Source organism: Amphiprion ocellaris, chromosome 6 (genome assembly GCF_022539595.1).
Source record: "Amphiprion ocellaris isolate individual 3 ecotype Okinawa chromosome 6, ASM2253959v1, whole genome shotgun sequence".
Classification (NCBI taxonomy): domain Eukaryota; kingdom Metazoa; phylum Chordata; class Actinopteri; family Pomacentridae; genus Amphiprion; species Amphiprion ocellaris.
In genome coordinates, this window is record NC_072771.1 from 24,713,712 (window position 1) to 24,728,792 (window position 15,081).

The 15,081-nt window shown below is 40.1% G+C and overlaps 3 protein-coding genes across 7 annotated transcripts; 1 reads left to right on the top strand and 2 right to left on the bottom strand.

Annotated features, from left to right (window-relative positions):
• Window positions 1-1,343: 1,343 nt before the first annotated feature.
• unga (uracil DNA glycosylase a) lies at window positions 1,344-4,825 on the bottom strand. Of its 2 annotated transcripts, XM_023298993.3 has the most exons (7): window positions 4,595-4,825; window positions 4,094-4,294; window positions 3,915-4,010; window positions 3,407-3,504; window positions 3,069-3,157; window positions 2,791-2,969; window positions 1,344-1,788 (listed from the first exon to the last, which is right to left on the bottom strand). In XM_023298993.3, the coding sequence occupies exons 1-7, from the start codon at window positions 4,691-4,693 to the stop codon at window positions 1,648-1,650; spliced, it is 903 nt and encodes a 300-aa protein (XP_023154761.2). In that variant the 5' UTR covers window positions 4,694-4,825; the 3' UTR covers window positions 1,344-1,647. The 2 variants fall into 2 exon arrangements, with proteins under 2 accessions (XP_023154761.2, XP_023154760.2); XM_023298992.3 differs by lacking the exon at window positions 4,595-4,825 and having other exon boundaries at window positions 4,094-4,485.
• On the top strand, window positions 4,156-8,385 carry alkbh2 (alkB homolog 2, alpha-ketoglutarate dependent dioxygenase). 2 transcript variants are annotated; one of them, XM_023298997.3, is made up of 4 exons: window positions 4,156-4,332; window positions 6,264-6,549; window positions 6,631-6,829; window positions 6,903-8,385. In XM_023298997.3, exons 2-4 carry the CDS (start codon window positions 6,273-6,275, stop codon window positions 7,210-7,212), a joined length of 786 nt encoding a protein of 261 aa, XP_023154765.2. In that variant the 5' UTR covers window positions 4,156-4,332; window positions 6,264-6,272; the 3' UTR covers window positions 7,213-8,385. The 2 variants fall into 2 exon arrangements, with proteins under 2 accessions (XP_023154765.2, XP_023154763.2); XM_023298995.3 differs by having other exon boundaries at window positions 4,162-4,332; window positions 6,261-6,549.
• On the bottom strand, window positions 8,382-14,677 carry usp30 (ubiquitin specific peptidase 30). 3 transcript variants are annotated; one of them, XM_023298990.3, is made up of 13 exons: window positions 14,522-14,677; window positions 12,953-13,062; window positions 12,504-12,677; window positions 12,303-12,406; window positions 12,113-12,211; window positions 11,859-11,904; window positions 11,682-11,776; window positions 11,539-11,598; window positions 11,342-11,428; window positions 11,096-11,176; window positions 10,744-10,966; window positions 10,539-10,647; window positions 8,382-9,837 (listed from the first exon to the last, which is right to left on the bottom strand). In XM_023298990.3, the coding sequence occupies exons 1-13, from the start codon at window positions 14,590-14,592 to the stop codon at window positions 9,585-9,587; spliced, it is 1,512 nt and encodes a 503-aa protein (XP_023154758.2). In that variant the 5' UTR covers window positions 14,593-14,677; the 3' UTR covers window positions 8,382-9,584. The 3 variants fall into 3 exon arrangements, with proteins under 3 accessions (XP_023154758.2, XP_023154759.2, XP_035799120.2); XM_023298991.3 differs by lacking the exon at window positions 14,522-14,677 and adding an exon at window positions 14,249-14,513; XM_035943227.2 differs by lacking the exon at window positions 12,953-13,062 and having other exon boundaries at window positions 14,522-14,626.
• Between the last annotated feature and the right edge of the window lie 404 nt (window positions 14,678-15,081).

Consider the following 15,081-nt stretch of genomic DNA (forward strand, 5'->3'; position numbering starts at 1 on the left):
TAAATAAATAGATTAATAAGAGGATTTTTTGTGGAGTACCTTTATTTATGTCAGGGGACTTTTATTTTCAAATAAGTCATTTATTTAAGCTTTTAGTCCATATCTATATTTTTGTACTTAAAGAGAGTACAAAATGTATTTGTTTGTCCATTTATGTAAGATCAAATAAAACATTTCATTAAGAAACACATTTCAATTATAATTATTAATATCATTAATCCCAAAAGGAAATTAATTTGCAGATTTGACATGGAGAGAAAAAATTAGCATTTAAACAATACAACTATAACAGTGACGAAATAAATGTATTTTAAACTTCATTTGTTCAATTGCCCTAAATACTGATAAGTAAATAGAGAATCGGAGCTTGACAGCTGTTTAATATAATCATGTGCTCATTTCAATTATTTTATTCAGATCACCTAAATGTAGTATAGTCAACTTGCTTTGTCCTGGGACTATTTTTTGTAATATGTTGGAAGTCCAGGGGCCATTTAATTAACAAATTACATACATATTAGACAGTATTTATCAGATAAAATGAATGGTTATTAACTTACCATTCTTTGAAATTATTTTCAAATTAATTAACAGCCACTAAAAAAACAAACACAAAAAATCCAAACGTGAATAAATTTGCTCTTATTCTGAATAATAAAACAGTGGGGAGGTTAGCTAGTCCTAATCTGTGTGTCTACAGTCAAAGCATAGATAGTAAAAACTGTAAAACGTGCTGTATTGCACAGGTAATGTACCATGCAGTATACATCACAGCAAACTGAAATGGACAATATTAAATGAATACTTTTTAGGATGTATTAGGCAGAAATAATCTGCCTGCATAAAGGTTATCCTTGTATATTATAGTGACTAAGTATTGTCTTAGCATATTTTCAAGATGTAGAGCTAACCTTTTAGTGCATTTTCTTTCTTGTTTTTTTTTGTTTGCCACTCTTTGCCCACCTAATTGCCCCTCAGGGATATATGAAGCTTTTTCTGATTCAAAGTGTTACATACCCAGACTCAGTAGTGAAGTACCTAGGTACAATCGTGAGGTATTTTTATTTGGCATTTCATTTCCCTGCTGCTTTATACTTTGACTCAGCCACATTTCAGGAGAAACACCTTGTAGTTGATGTCCGAAGTGGCTTTTCAGATTAAGAGTTTTCAAAAGATGATTGTTTTAAAAAACATTTTTTTACATTTTCTGCAAAAGCAGTTTGGTGAATTCAAATTCACAAAGTTGAGGAGGAAAAAACTTTCAGCAGAAGAATGTGGAGAGAATCCACTGCGTTATAGATTAGCAGAACACACTTCATATGAGACATTCAGAAACACGACAGTCACTATTTAGAACCACTTTAATGGATCCAGCATTTCGGTAGAAAAGTAAAAAAGGACACTTTAATGTGCAAACTAAAAAGGCCTATAGTGTACAAAAACATATTTACAACAGGGAAACTGCATTACAACAGGACGTTTGAGGGGAAAAAAGGCTTTCAAGAATATTTGTATAGAACAAACTGCCAACATGAATGCTTTCATGAAGAAACACTAAACGTAGAACTGTTGAGAACAGCAGAAAGAAAGCTTATGGGTGGGTTTTTGTTAGTCACAGGTGGTAGAAAAGCAAACATGCATAACAACTCAAAGATCCTTCCAGTCGATGGGAGACTTTCCAGATTTCTTTAGCAGCTCGTTGGCCTTTGAGAAATGGCTGCAGCCAAAAAATCCCCGATGAGCAGACAGCGGTGAAGGATGCACAGTCTGCAGGACGTGGTGGCGTTTCTGAAAACAGAAGAAAACTTATTATAAAGCTTACACTGAAAGTTTTTAGGGATTAACGATTTAAAATTGCAAAGTGCCACACCATCAACACAATGCTGGAAATAGATGAACACATGCCTCTATTAAAGTTAAACAGTCACAAGTACAAAGACTATCACAACAAACACCTGTCAAAAAGATCCAAAGGGAACATGATAGATCAAGCAATTCACTGTCAGAGAGCCGACATCAGAAACAAAATAAACCTTCTGATAAAGTTGCAACACTCCAGCTATAAATATGTCAAATCTCACTATTCAGGGAAACCTGATGAATTCAGATGTGCACGGTGGCCACAGGAAAATAAAACCTGTAGGTGTGTGTGTGTGTGTGTTTGTCAGGTTGCAACAATGTGTAAATGTGATCATGGGAGGCACAGAACCGACGTTATTCTGAGGGAAGTCAATTTCGAGGACATTCTAGTGGCTTTGGATACAATTTTTACCCCACCTGCTGGAGCAAATTTGCAATTTTCCCCACTGTGGGATTAATAAAGGGTTATCATATGTTACCTGTTTTAAGAGGAAAATAAACAGCAAAGAAAATGATCTGTAAGGAAGCAGTGGCAGTTGTAGTTGTCTTAACCAACAGCCCTCTGACAGGTTGTGGATATGACCTACAGTAACCCCCTTGCTGGAAACATCATTCCAGAAGCTTTAGACAGAAAATGTCAGTATTTCAGTTTCAGTGTCCAATAGGAAAACTGCAAATGAATGAGATGGCTACCGTCAGCTTTTAGAAGCGCATTTCTGCTTTGGGATTTGCTAAAGATTGTTTCAATCTTGCTTCAAAGCGCAGTTTTACCATTTAAGTTGTGAGGTCTAGATGTGAACAAAGGTTTTATGCTGTGCTATAGTGAAATACAGCTAGTTAGTATTAGAATGCATACATTTCAGAAAATTAGACTGTGAATTAACCCGTGTGCCTATATTTCTACTCTGGAAACCAACAGTGCAGACCCACCCTGTTTATAGCAGCTCCTTTCTTCTGAGCATACGCCCCCCACAGCATGAAGACGAGGCCCTCCAGGTTGTTGCTGAGCCACTGAACCACAGCGTCAGTGAAGGTCTCCCAGCCTCTGTCTTTGTGGGAGTTGGCCTGGTGTGCTCGGACAGTCAACACGGCGTTGAGCAGCAGCACACCTGGTGAGCGAGGTCACAGATGGAGGTCACAGATGGAGCTCTCTGGTTGTTTAACTGTGTGTAAACATTCAGCAGACAGCTGTATTTTTAAAATAGCACCTTGTTTGGCCCATCCAGTCAGATCTCCATGTCCAGGATGCTGAAAGCCCTCAACGTCAGAGACCAGTTCTTTGTACATGTTCTCCAAACTGGGAAAGAAAAGGATCAAAGATGTGATGATCACAGCAGAAGACTGGCTCAACAACTGATTATATATGATATCCTTTTACTCCTGGACTCATATCGCCTTCCCTGAGCTCAAGTTTCCATAACAACTGCATGTTTCTGTGCAGAGACCGTCATGATCCCGGCTGGTAAATACTCTGTGTTCACAGTGCAATCAAAAGAAAAGGATTCATTCACACTCTTCCATCAGAGACGCTGTAAAGGCTTCAAACCTGGGTGGAGGATTCACTGGTCTTTTGACACTAAAGCACAATCCATGAGCCTGGTTAGGTCCATGATAGGGATCCTGGCCAAGAATCACCACTTTGACCTGGAATCAGAAACACATCTGTGACTGAAGTTATTAAGATATGACTGAGATAGTACACTTTATTTTTACAGAAAGAGGGCATCCATACAGCAGATTGTCCTGCACTACGAACCCTAACCTCATACAAAGCATCAAGCAACACTTTAAGAAGAAAGAAAGAAAATCAAAGTATTCTCAGAGGTTTCACAGTTTTAAACAGACTCTTGTCATATTTTATGTTAACATTGATATTCTCAGTTCAGTTGCACTATAGTCTTCAGTGTGTTGTCCTGTCCTCTAAGTGCATGCCTTTACCACCTTTTGCACTTAAAAACCACAACTCCCAGTAACACATGCAGACACATGCCCAGTATTAACGGATTTCCATGTGATTTGTGGACAGGAACAGAGCAGAGTGCTGTCAAACTCACATCTCTAATGTCGCACATCTGTGTCCAGGTGAACACTTGTTCAGCAGGTGGATAAACGGTGCCGCGCTTCCTCTCGTCAGAAACAAAGTTCATCAGCTGAGGCAGAGAAAAATAAAGTTATTAAAACTGTTCACAACAACACAGACACCCATGTGCACTGCGCAGACTCCTCCTCTCACTTGTTTGAAGTACGGTTTGCTGAACTCCGCCGACAGTCCCTTCCTCCAGCTCTCCCCGAGCCCCGGCGGTGTCGGAGCCGAGGAGAGCCTCACCAGCGCGGCTCTCTTGTTGCGGGCGATCCGGTCCAGCTGCTCCGGGGACAGAGGCGCAGGAGGCGGGCTGCGGGGCTCCGGCTCCCCCGCACAGGGCTTCTGCTTCTTCTGCACAATTTTAGTGTATTGGGCAAAACACAGGGCAGGTAAGAGACGAACAGAAACTGGCTTTAGAAAGCGTCGACGGAGTGGCGCAAGCATCGTCGTTTTGTGCAACAACATTACAGAACGCGGCGGTGCCTTGAACGCAGCTTAGATAACGAGTCCCGGGAAAAGACAAACCTCTCCGTGTTTGAAATGCTCTAAAAATGAACTGTAAGTGTTTTTAAATGTAAATAACGCGATGTTTTAGCATAACAAGCTACACGTGTGGGTAAAGTTGAGTTGCCAATAAGAAATAAGGCTCACCGGCTCTTTCGCATCCTCCTCGGGTTCATTTAACTCTGCAGAAGTCCTTTTTTTAGACACCGGCGAGAAAAATGAATGAATAGTTTTCTGCCCAATCATTCTGCTGAAAAACACTTTGACGGCGAGCTGTTGCTACGTCAATGAGATAAGTGTTATGTCTAAAACTAGCTTAAAACTGCAGCAGGCTCCTCAGAAATCCAAACCTCTCCCGGCAGAGTTAAAATGTTTGGCGCCAAAACGGTGACGGAAGCAGCGTTATGTTAATGAGCTGAGCGCTGTTCAAGAGCATCAGCTGAGCGATGTTCTCTGCTGTTAGTTAGAGAAACAGCGCCGTGCATCCACGCCACACTCATACATAACCATCCCACATTCAAAACAACACAGATTTGTCTTTATTTTGACGTCTTTTTTGTTGTTTAGCCGCCATTTTTAAGAAATCAAACAAAATGGTTGTCTCATAGTCTGAAACTAATAGTCTGCCATCTTGGTAATCAAGTAAACATTGGAGTGTTTTTCAAGGCAGAGGTGCTCAATAGTTTTGTTCCAGGTTCTCAGATGTGACAGTTTGCTGCTTGTCTTTGTCTTCTATGATAATAACTCATCATCTGTATGTTTTTTAACAGCACTTGTGAAGCTCATTGAGTGTGTGAAGGGCATAAACTGAGGAAACAGTTAATAGATCAGTTAATAATAAAAGCAACTCTTTATTCCAGCCCTCCCTTTTATTCAGTAGTTATACAACATATAATAATATAATAGCTTTATTTAAGCAAAACCTTTAAAAACAAGCGTTTACAGAGGGCTTTGGCAGACATAAACACAAAAGCAAGATATCCAGAGAAGAGAATATAACAGTTAAGATGCATAAAGCACATTTTAAACAACAACCTGCAGCAGAGAAACAAGATTAGGGTGATTAATTTACCTAGCAAATTTAAATATTAGAGTTAAGTCTATGCAATATTAGGTAAAATACAAATTTACCTGAATACACTAAAGATTAAGGTATGTCCCTACAATATTATTACAGGCAAATTTACTAGATTAATTTAAATATTAAGGTTAGGAGCAACAATAATATAAACTCTAACAAATTCCCTGATCAGTTCAGATTATTAATTAAAATTAAGACCCTACAAAATTACAGGATTGTTAGATTAAACAGTGTGTAGAATTGTACATTTATTTAAAAATCAGTGTTAAAGTTCCTCTCTGGTATCAGATTAAACCCCTGAAATCTGTGTATCAAAGCAACATATTTTGAATTTTTTCCCATGAAAATAACACCTTCCTGCCTTAAGATGGCTTACATGTAATTCTACACTGTTTCCTCTAAAATGTGCAGATCTATGTAGTTCTCTCACTCTTTGTGCACTCCTCTCCACTGGTAGCAGCTCGAGCACACCTGGCGAGTTGTTATATTGGAGTAATTCAGTCACACACGTTCAAAGCACAAAGTGATTCTGAAGACTGATAATGACAGAGAAAGCTCCACCCTGCAGGTTGACAGGATTGGTTCTTCAGGTTTGTTACATATGAAACCCCAAAAGTGGGAATCTGTGTTTTTTTAAAGAGGAAATACTCCTGATTTGTCTTCTTGCATATAAGAAACCAGTAAAGGTATAAAGGTAAAAAACGTAATGTTTCATTATTTTACCACTGACAGCAGCTTACTGCAATGGACAACTTTGTGATGGGAGAACAGAGTAAACGCTCTTGTTCCACTGATGTCCGAAGAAGTCCAAGGAAGAAGATTAAAGTGGAGAAAAGTGAGAGGATGAAGGAGGAGGATCCTGAGGAAGAAGAGGATGCAGTTTTAGCAGAGTTCGCTCATCCTGTTCCCTGGAGAAAAATCGAGGCGGACGGACTGGACTGTGATTATGCACTGCTCTTCTCTAAACAGGAAGCGGACCAGCTTTTCAAACAGCTGGAGGAGGAGGTGGTCTACTCAACAGGTACAACATCAACACTTCCTCTGTGAAGTTGTGACCAGAAGTTGCAGTTTAGTTGAACAACTGTTGCTGATTTTGTTTCAGGAGAGGCAGCAAAGGTGCAGGTGTTTGGAAAGGTGCACGATATACCGAGAAAGCAGGCAACATATGGAGATGAGGGTCTAAATTACACTTATTCTGGGGTGAAACATTCGGCCCGCCCATGGACTCCAACCCTGGAACAGATTCGGGATGCTGTGACCAGAACAACAGGATGGACATTCAACTTTGTCTTGCTCAACAGGTGAGAAACTACTAATAGAAGCTGTAAATCTCTCAGTCTGAGATCAGATTTACTGTTGGAAGTCTTCCTTCAGGTACAAAGACGGGCAGGACCACATTGGTGAGCATCGGGATGACGAGAGGGAGCTGGACCCGGTTTCTCCCATCGCCTCGGTCTCTTTCGGAGCAGCTCGAGACTTCATCTTCAGACATAGAGACGCTCGAGGGAAGCAGAGCAGCCAACAGATTGAACCTGTGAAGCTGGAGCTCGCTCATGGAAGCCTGCTGCTCATGAACCCGCCGACCAACACCTTCTGGTACCACAGTCTTCCTGTTCGCAAGAAGGTTCTCTCGCCTCGCATCAACCTCACCTTTAGACGCATCCTGCAGGGCAGCAAGAAATGAAAACAAGCCGAGTGTACATTGTGGGCTGGACCAGATGTACTGCTGCCCAAGGAACACTAAGAGACAATGGAGCTTCAGTTTAGCCTCGTCAGAAGTCCCCTGGCACATCAAGTAATCTCACATCTAAAGTGTGTTTGTTGATGTTGCAGCTGAATCTGACACATTAAATAGGAGCACGAGGTGAGATAAGTGTGGACTGTCAACACATTTTTCACCACTTAAGCTTATTTTAGAAGCTGGAAACCTCAATAAAAACCTCATTCCATCACAAACCATCACATTTTTAGAAGTATTTCTGCTTGACCTTCTCTGATTTGCCTGGAATTTTTATAAGCATATAATATGGATATTTATAAAGATACTTGTGAAAGTTTAGGTCAATATGTCAAATGCCTTCAGAGGTTTTTCCTTTTATAAAAACACACACACACACACATCAAACTAAAATTTTAAAGATAGTATTTTAAATATTCATATTTTTTGTGAAAAATAATCATGCAAATCAGAGATAGGCAAGCAGAAGGGCCCTGATGATCCGAGATGGAAAAACCCCTGAAAAATTCAGTCTTGCTGAGTATCTTACATTACTGGTTCGCATTCCATTTCACCTACTGAGACAACATTCAACTAATTGTGACAGAGCAGTAAAATGAAGTCTTTAATCTGTGTTGTGTTGGAAGGACAGTTGAAATAACAGTGAAAGATGTCACTTTTTTGAATTACACTCCGTAGATTATGTGCTTGGTAGAAACTCTGCTGGGTTTAGTTAAAGAGGGCTGCTGATGTATTCATTTGTCCATGTAAACTTTGTAGGATTTCAACAAGAAATCAACATTGAAGTTCATTTTCTGGCCTTGGAAACAGTTTGATACACTGATCTTAACTCAACATCCAATTCTGTCCTTTTTCCAGAGCTTTAAAAACTCTCAAGGTTTTGTAAGTGGGTGGAATTTTCAAAGTCCACTTAACCAAATATTATTTTGGCAGTCTCTGCATTTAGCATCCCTTTAAACTATGTATTTTATTTATTCTTTTGAGAGATTTTCAGCTTGTGAGATTCAGTGTTTTTGTCAAGGCTTCAGATAGTTCGTGCTTGTCTCACTGACATCCTCTACTGTCTTAAAAGTAGCAAATTCTTACCTTGCTTTAATAAACAAAAACACTAAAAGTTCACATTTGCATGTTCTTTATTACCTGAAAACAATCACCTTAACAGACTGTACACAAATACACACAATCTCACATGAATATACATCAGTGCAAACTGCAAACATTAAGGGGTTTTGCACCGGAACATCTCTTGTTTGGACTTAGTTGGTTCAGTAGGAAACGGCAGTTCTCAGTTACACATAATTAAAAAAACAATCAGTATAACCTGTTCAGAAACTTGTAGTTATACTTTAGCTTTAACTGAGGGCAGATCACTGTTAATCTGTGACACACCCACACAAAGCCAAATGGCTATGATGCGTCATATTTTCAGGAACAGTCCCAACTGGACGCTCACATTACTGGTAGCACTCGTGGTTTCAGGAGTTAAAAGTCTCAACACATGGCACTTGATCCTCAACTGTTCAGCTCTGCAAATCACCACAGTGTAAAGATGATTGGAAACAGCTAAATATCGAATTCAACAGCTGAACCGAGTCGATCGAAACATTAATTCCAATATAGATCAGGTACACTGCCGGGAATGATTAGGCAAGTTAGATTAGACAACAGAGAGCCAGAGTTAAGGGAGATTGTACCTACCTGACTTTTCATATGCAACAACTCCAAAATAACATCTCTGATAAGTCCTAATCCACTACTTTTGTCTGAGTCTGTAAACTACAGTCTGTGGACAAAATAACAGGAACACCTTGAAGTACATCGCATACAAATGCAACACTTGAAACTACAGCATCATAAAAATGCCACTGAATGAGTCAACACCTCTGACTGCCTCATTAAAAGTAACATAAGCATCATGAACAATGTATTGCAGGGCTATTACCTCAGTCTGCACTATATATTGTCAGGTGTTCCTGTTTCTTTGTCCTGTAGAAGCCAAAATGTTACATAACAGAATCTGTAACGTTTCAAAACAAAGTAGGTTACATGATCAAAGATATCTGACTAAAATCCTGCAGGTCCATTATCTTTGGGATTAAGAGCCTCCTGTTCTGATCAGAGCAGCAATTAAAGAGTCCAGAACACATCAAACTATGACCTTCAACAATGCGCTGTGATCCATGATGCAAAAATATTAATAGCTCTCGATGGCTTTCCTCTCTGCTCTCATCGTCACGGAGCCGTCTGTTGGTAACTGGCACATCAAGTGTAACAGTTTGACTGGAAAGACAGAGATCAGTCTGGCTGTGAGCTTCTGGCTATTCCTCTGAGCACAGGGCGAGGCTGAGCCTTCGAACTCTCTCGTAGAAGAGCATATACGCGTTGGAAGACAGCACCTCGTGCAAGCTGGTTTTGCGTACCGAATCATCTGACACCCACAGCCACTGGGAGCTGAAGGGTGAGGAGCTGCGAGGGGAGGGAGGGCTGCGGCGGTACGTGATGAAATGTCCTGAGTGCATGTCTCCGTGGTGAACCAGCACAGCTGTGAGCTGGAAAAGATATTCTGTCGAGCTGGAAGGAAAAATACTGGATTAAAAGACAGTACTGGTGACAGACAATCAGTCACTGCTTGTGCCCTTTATGGAGTCATCTGCATGCGTTTGTTCTTGGTACATTTATTCAGTTTCTTCCACTAATTTCCCACTCTAGCAAGTATTTCGTTATTTTGACTGTTTCCCATTTCCTTTAAGTTTTAGATGCTTTAACACTGATACTCTCCTGCCTTTCACCCTTTAAAATGTGAGGACCATTTGAATACAAGTTACTCTTCAATAAAAAGGCTCAGACCATTAGATTTGTTAGACACTGTTCCAGCTCAACGCTAAATTAGATGTCGAAACAGCACTGAGTGAAGGAGTGAAAATATGACCCGGTTTTTGAAAAAAAAAAATTAAATTTTGATATTGTAATTATCCACTTGCAATACAAATAAATTGCCCCCTATATTGTTCATTTATTGTGATCTTAACATTGATCAAAATAAACATAATTCTAATTTCGTCCATGCACTCCTTTACATTAATAGTAACTTAAAATGCCAATCTCATGTGTGAATAAACACTTTGAGTAAAAACATTTCCAGACAGTTTTCAATACAGCAAAAGTGTGAATTGAATGCCATCAGATTAACATAAAGGCAACAACAAGAAACAAGAGCATTTTAATTTATCTTCTGTTCTTGACTTCCACATCACTGAATAGCTTTAGTTTACCTGTAGTCACATGTGAGACTGAGCTGTGGATTCATACCAGGAGAGGGAAGAAATACAGACGAACAGGTTCCATTGGAAAAAGGTTTGTTGTTGTTATGATGCTCTGAATCTGTAAAAGAAAATACACCAAAAGAATGAAGCGTGACAAAAAAACACACTGAATTTAAAGTAGAATGAGGTTACAGATTTAGAAAACCCAACATACCAGCGCCATTAGCAGTGGGCTTCTCCATGGAATCGTCTAAATTTTCGGCCTTTATGGCTTTCGGAGCACATTTGATCCGCTGACTCCTCAGTGTGGAGCTGTTGTGTTTGTAGCGGTCCATTGACAGATACTCTGTGAACTGCACATGCTCCTGCCGTTTGATGGGCGTTCCTTCACTGGACCATGTCAGTCTTTGTAAATGGATGCAGAGGCACTGAGGGAGCTAACAGAGAGTTTTTTTTTTTTTTTTTAACTTAAGTTGGGTTAAAAACAACACACTTTAGCTGTGTACAGGTTTTCCAACAAGCAACTGTTAATATTTAGCCGACAGTGACATGATGAATACAGTTACCTTTCCCAGTTTTAGCTGTTTAACAAATGTTGTCCTCTGGCTTTCCAGAACTTGCCCGTTTATTGTGGTCCCTTGCTGAAGCTGAAGAGTAATTATCCACAACAGAGATGAAAGAAAAACAGAAAAATGTATCAAGAAAATTAGTCTAAAGCATAACCACAAGTTTCCAGTCTTTGGTTGTCAGTAAATCATTCAACAAAATATTTTCCATAAATGAACAAGACACTGATTCTGTCGTAAATGTACCTTGGTGCAGTTTTCACACTCCACTTCTTTGATGGTTTCTGAGGAGATAAAATGCTGAAGACACTGATCTAAAGAGATAGGCCGACCCTGAGAACAAATATAGATTCAATTACAATAAACAGAATGTCAAAATGGTATATTAAGTCGAGACATTGTAATAATGATAGTGTTTATGTGTTGCTAACATGTTTGCTTACCCACTGAGGTAAAGGAATGGACAGGGACAGGCTCTCGAATGAGTCATATCGCACTGGACTCTAAAAAATATAACACAAAGCGGAGGTCAAACAACACAAACTAACTCGCTATTCACTTCCCTGACAAAACAGAAAATACTCACTTGTAGTTCGCAGCGCTTGCAGGACATGTTGCTTGTTAAACGACCGTGGAAAGGATGTTGAAACTTCCACGGAGATGGTATAGGATGAAGAGGAGCTGCCAAACAGTAGAATAACACAAATGAAAAATACACTTCTTTATAGTTTTATCAGGATCTGTGATTCCTTTGTCTTCTTACCTCGACTTCTGCAGGTCATAGTTTTGTCATCTTGATCAGAGAGACTCTGTTATGAAATAAAGATATACACAGAAAATAGCTACACTTACTACGGTCCACGTTCTGAGATTGACGTTTTAGATTAAAATCATGCCAAAACTCCAGACTATACATGAGCTAAACTAAACTACACAGGACATAGAGCAGCATTCAAGCGAGATCTCAGTACATTTTGCAGATTTGGGGATAATGCATGTAGGGGGATGACAACTCGCCTCGAGGGACTGTATGTCAAACAAATGAGTGACTTTGGGCTGACGATCCCGCTCCTCCTCCAGAGACGATGTGAGAACATGGAAAAGTTCATGTGCGTCCTGAGAGGGGATAAACCACACAGAAGGACGAATAAAACACTGCACCCTATGTTACATATGGCAAAAACACTCAACAGCATAACCTGCTAACCTGCTCTTCAAATGAGCTGATGTGCCACCGGTACAGTCTGAGAACATCCAGGAGGCATCCGGCATCGAGCACATCTTCCTCCCCAGGCTCATCACTGGACAGAGCTGTCAGTGCAGAAACAGCATCCATGTGAAAGACGTGAACAAGCACAGCATGTCCATCATGCTCTAGTGATTTCTATGACAGACTGGTTTCATGTACCTTTGAGAAGCTGCAACAGTGTAGTGGACAGCTGGTTGTCTTTGCATGACTGGATTGTTGGTAAACCTGAAAACTTCTCCAGCCACCTGATGAAGGATGGACAAGCCGCCAAGCCCTGAAGCAAAGAGTTCAGGAAGCAGGTGTTGCCCAAGTTTAACAGGCCTGGAACCATACCTGTGGGGAAGCACGAGCCAATGTAATTTACAGCGGTGTAACCAGAGTCCAATGTATAATCCGTATTAGGGATCAACCAGTTATCAGCATTTGTCTGTATCGTTTTATTTAATCAATTTTAAAAATGTGCTATTGTAGCTCTGATACAGCTGTCTGACATTTCTGCATATCGGCTATCTGTCTCCTTGATTACTAATAATCAATGTGACGTCGGCCCTAAAAAAAAAATTATTGTCCGATTGCTAATCTGTGTATTACACTGTTGCACTTCTTACCTCTCTTTCTTTTCTTTCTCTCAGTAATTGGGCCCCACAAAACGTATACTCCGGCTGCGATGGCAGCAGCTATCCCACCAATGACACTCCAGTTTTTTATCATTTTGTTTCTGCAAGTAGGCAACACACTATAATAAAGCACAACTGGAGAGAAGTCAAACAGAAATGAATGTGTTTTTGCCTATTCATCACATCTAACAGCAGTCTCTGGGCTCTACAATTAACTATAAGTAGGTTTTTGGCTATGAGGCCAACATGATATATAATTAAAGGCAGCAGCATCTTTTCTGTGTGCAGGGTTTTTCCTGCAGAGAGGATTGCTGGGCAGTTTCCCAAAGAGGTTTCAGCCAACACCAAGTTAAAATCTCCAGCTCCAAAATGATGAGAACTAAAAAATTTTTTAAAACAATTCAATTTTTAACCAGTTTTGTTAACTGCAGTTCCTTTACTTAAATATAAGGCATGTTTATTTACCAAATGGTCTGAAATAACAGGAAATAAGGCAGCAAAGATGAATTGCCTTTACTCTATGTAGAGATTGCAGAGAGGGTAAAAGCAATTTCTGATATGCAAAACCGGTATTGTAGTTCTGAAAATGCATAAAGGGAGATATCACTATTTTTGTCAAATGTAGACGGCATTAAAACCAGGTCCTGATATACAGCCACTATACAGACTGGGCAAATCTGCACAAGATTGTCTTACAGAAGCTCAAGATTCTTTAAAACACAGTGTCTGAATTGAGAGAGCAAAAAATTAAAGTGGGGGGAAAAATCAGATTCTACTACACATTTTTCACTTGTAGCCCACATTAGACCAGGTCCAGATCAAAATCCAACATCTTTACACTGACGAAATCTCGAAACCAGACAGGCTAAAGTCTCTTTAAACACAATTTCTGATTTATTATATTTAAGGAAAGGCAAAAAGGAGAGATTATACTGCTTTAAACAATGTGGATCGAAAGCATTTTTTTTTTTGCTATTTGTTCTAACTGCATTATTGCTACAACAAAGACAAAACAAAATGTAAGACAATACAAAATAAATGAATGAGGCACTAACCCTGTGATCCAATTAGTCTGTCTACGGTAAAAGCAGGGCACGACGCAGCCAGTATCAACATGACCCAGTGTGCTAGTGGTCCGGTTAACAGGCTTCAAGTGTTGGTTAACTGCAGTCACCAACACGTGCGGGATACATTTGAGCTTTCGGGGTTTCTAACTACCTCCACGTCTCCGCTGTGTAAACCTCACTCTGTCAACAGCAGCTAGCTTTAGCGTTTGTGCTAACTTACCGACAACACCGAGGTCAGGCTGCCGTCCGCGCACTATGTCGCCTCCATAAGCAAACATCCAAGCTGCTATGTTGAAATACACATAAAATCTCTCAATAATGTCGCCGCAGTTCTCGGTTAGCAGGTTTAGTAAGGGGCATTAAAGCGGACTAAGTGTTTGCGCATGTTACTCTCCGATCCACGGCGGCTCCGTGACCCTCTTTCGTCCCGTCTGTCGCTGTGCTCTACATATAAGTTGCAGCTGCTGTTGTTTTCCAGATTTAAAGGTTTTACCTGATTACGGGGCCGGTGCCAAGAAACTCCCCAACGAGCTTATCAGAGCTCTCTGGTCGGCACCACAACATCCTGCTGTCCTCCGGGTACTCTCGCCATCGGTGCCGTGTTTCTGGACGGACCCGCGCTGAAGCGCACACTGATGTGTTACACCGGTAATGCTCCGACCATCGAAATGTTTGTGGCGCACATTTTAGAAAACATGAACATCATTCACTCTGTTTAACATCATTCACTCTGTTTAACAACATTCACAAGCGAACCGTGTTCACAAGCGAACCGTGTCCACAACTAATACGATTTTTGAACTTTTTTTCTTTACATTTTAAGGCGCGGTCTGAAACATTGCTACATGTATTTTGTTTTCTTTAGAATTGTTTGATGTGATTTTTACGGCATACGAATAGAAACACAGAATCTGTTAACAAAAATAAGACTTTCAATGCCTTCCTCTCCGTAACGACTAAAATATGTTCAGAGACTAAACACAGTGCTTGAGAGAATAGCCATAAGCTATACGTATTATACATACGTAAAAATAAAAATAAGTACGCTAAAAA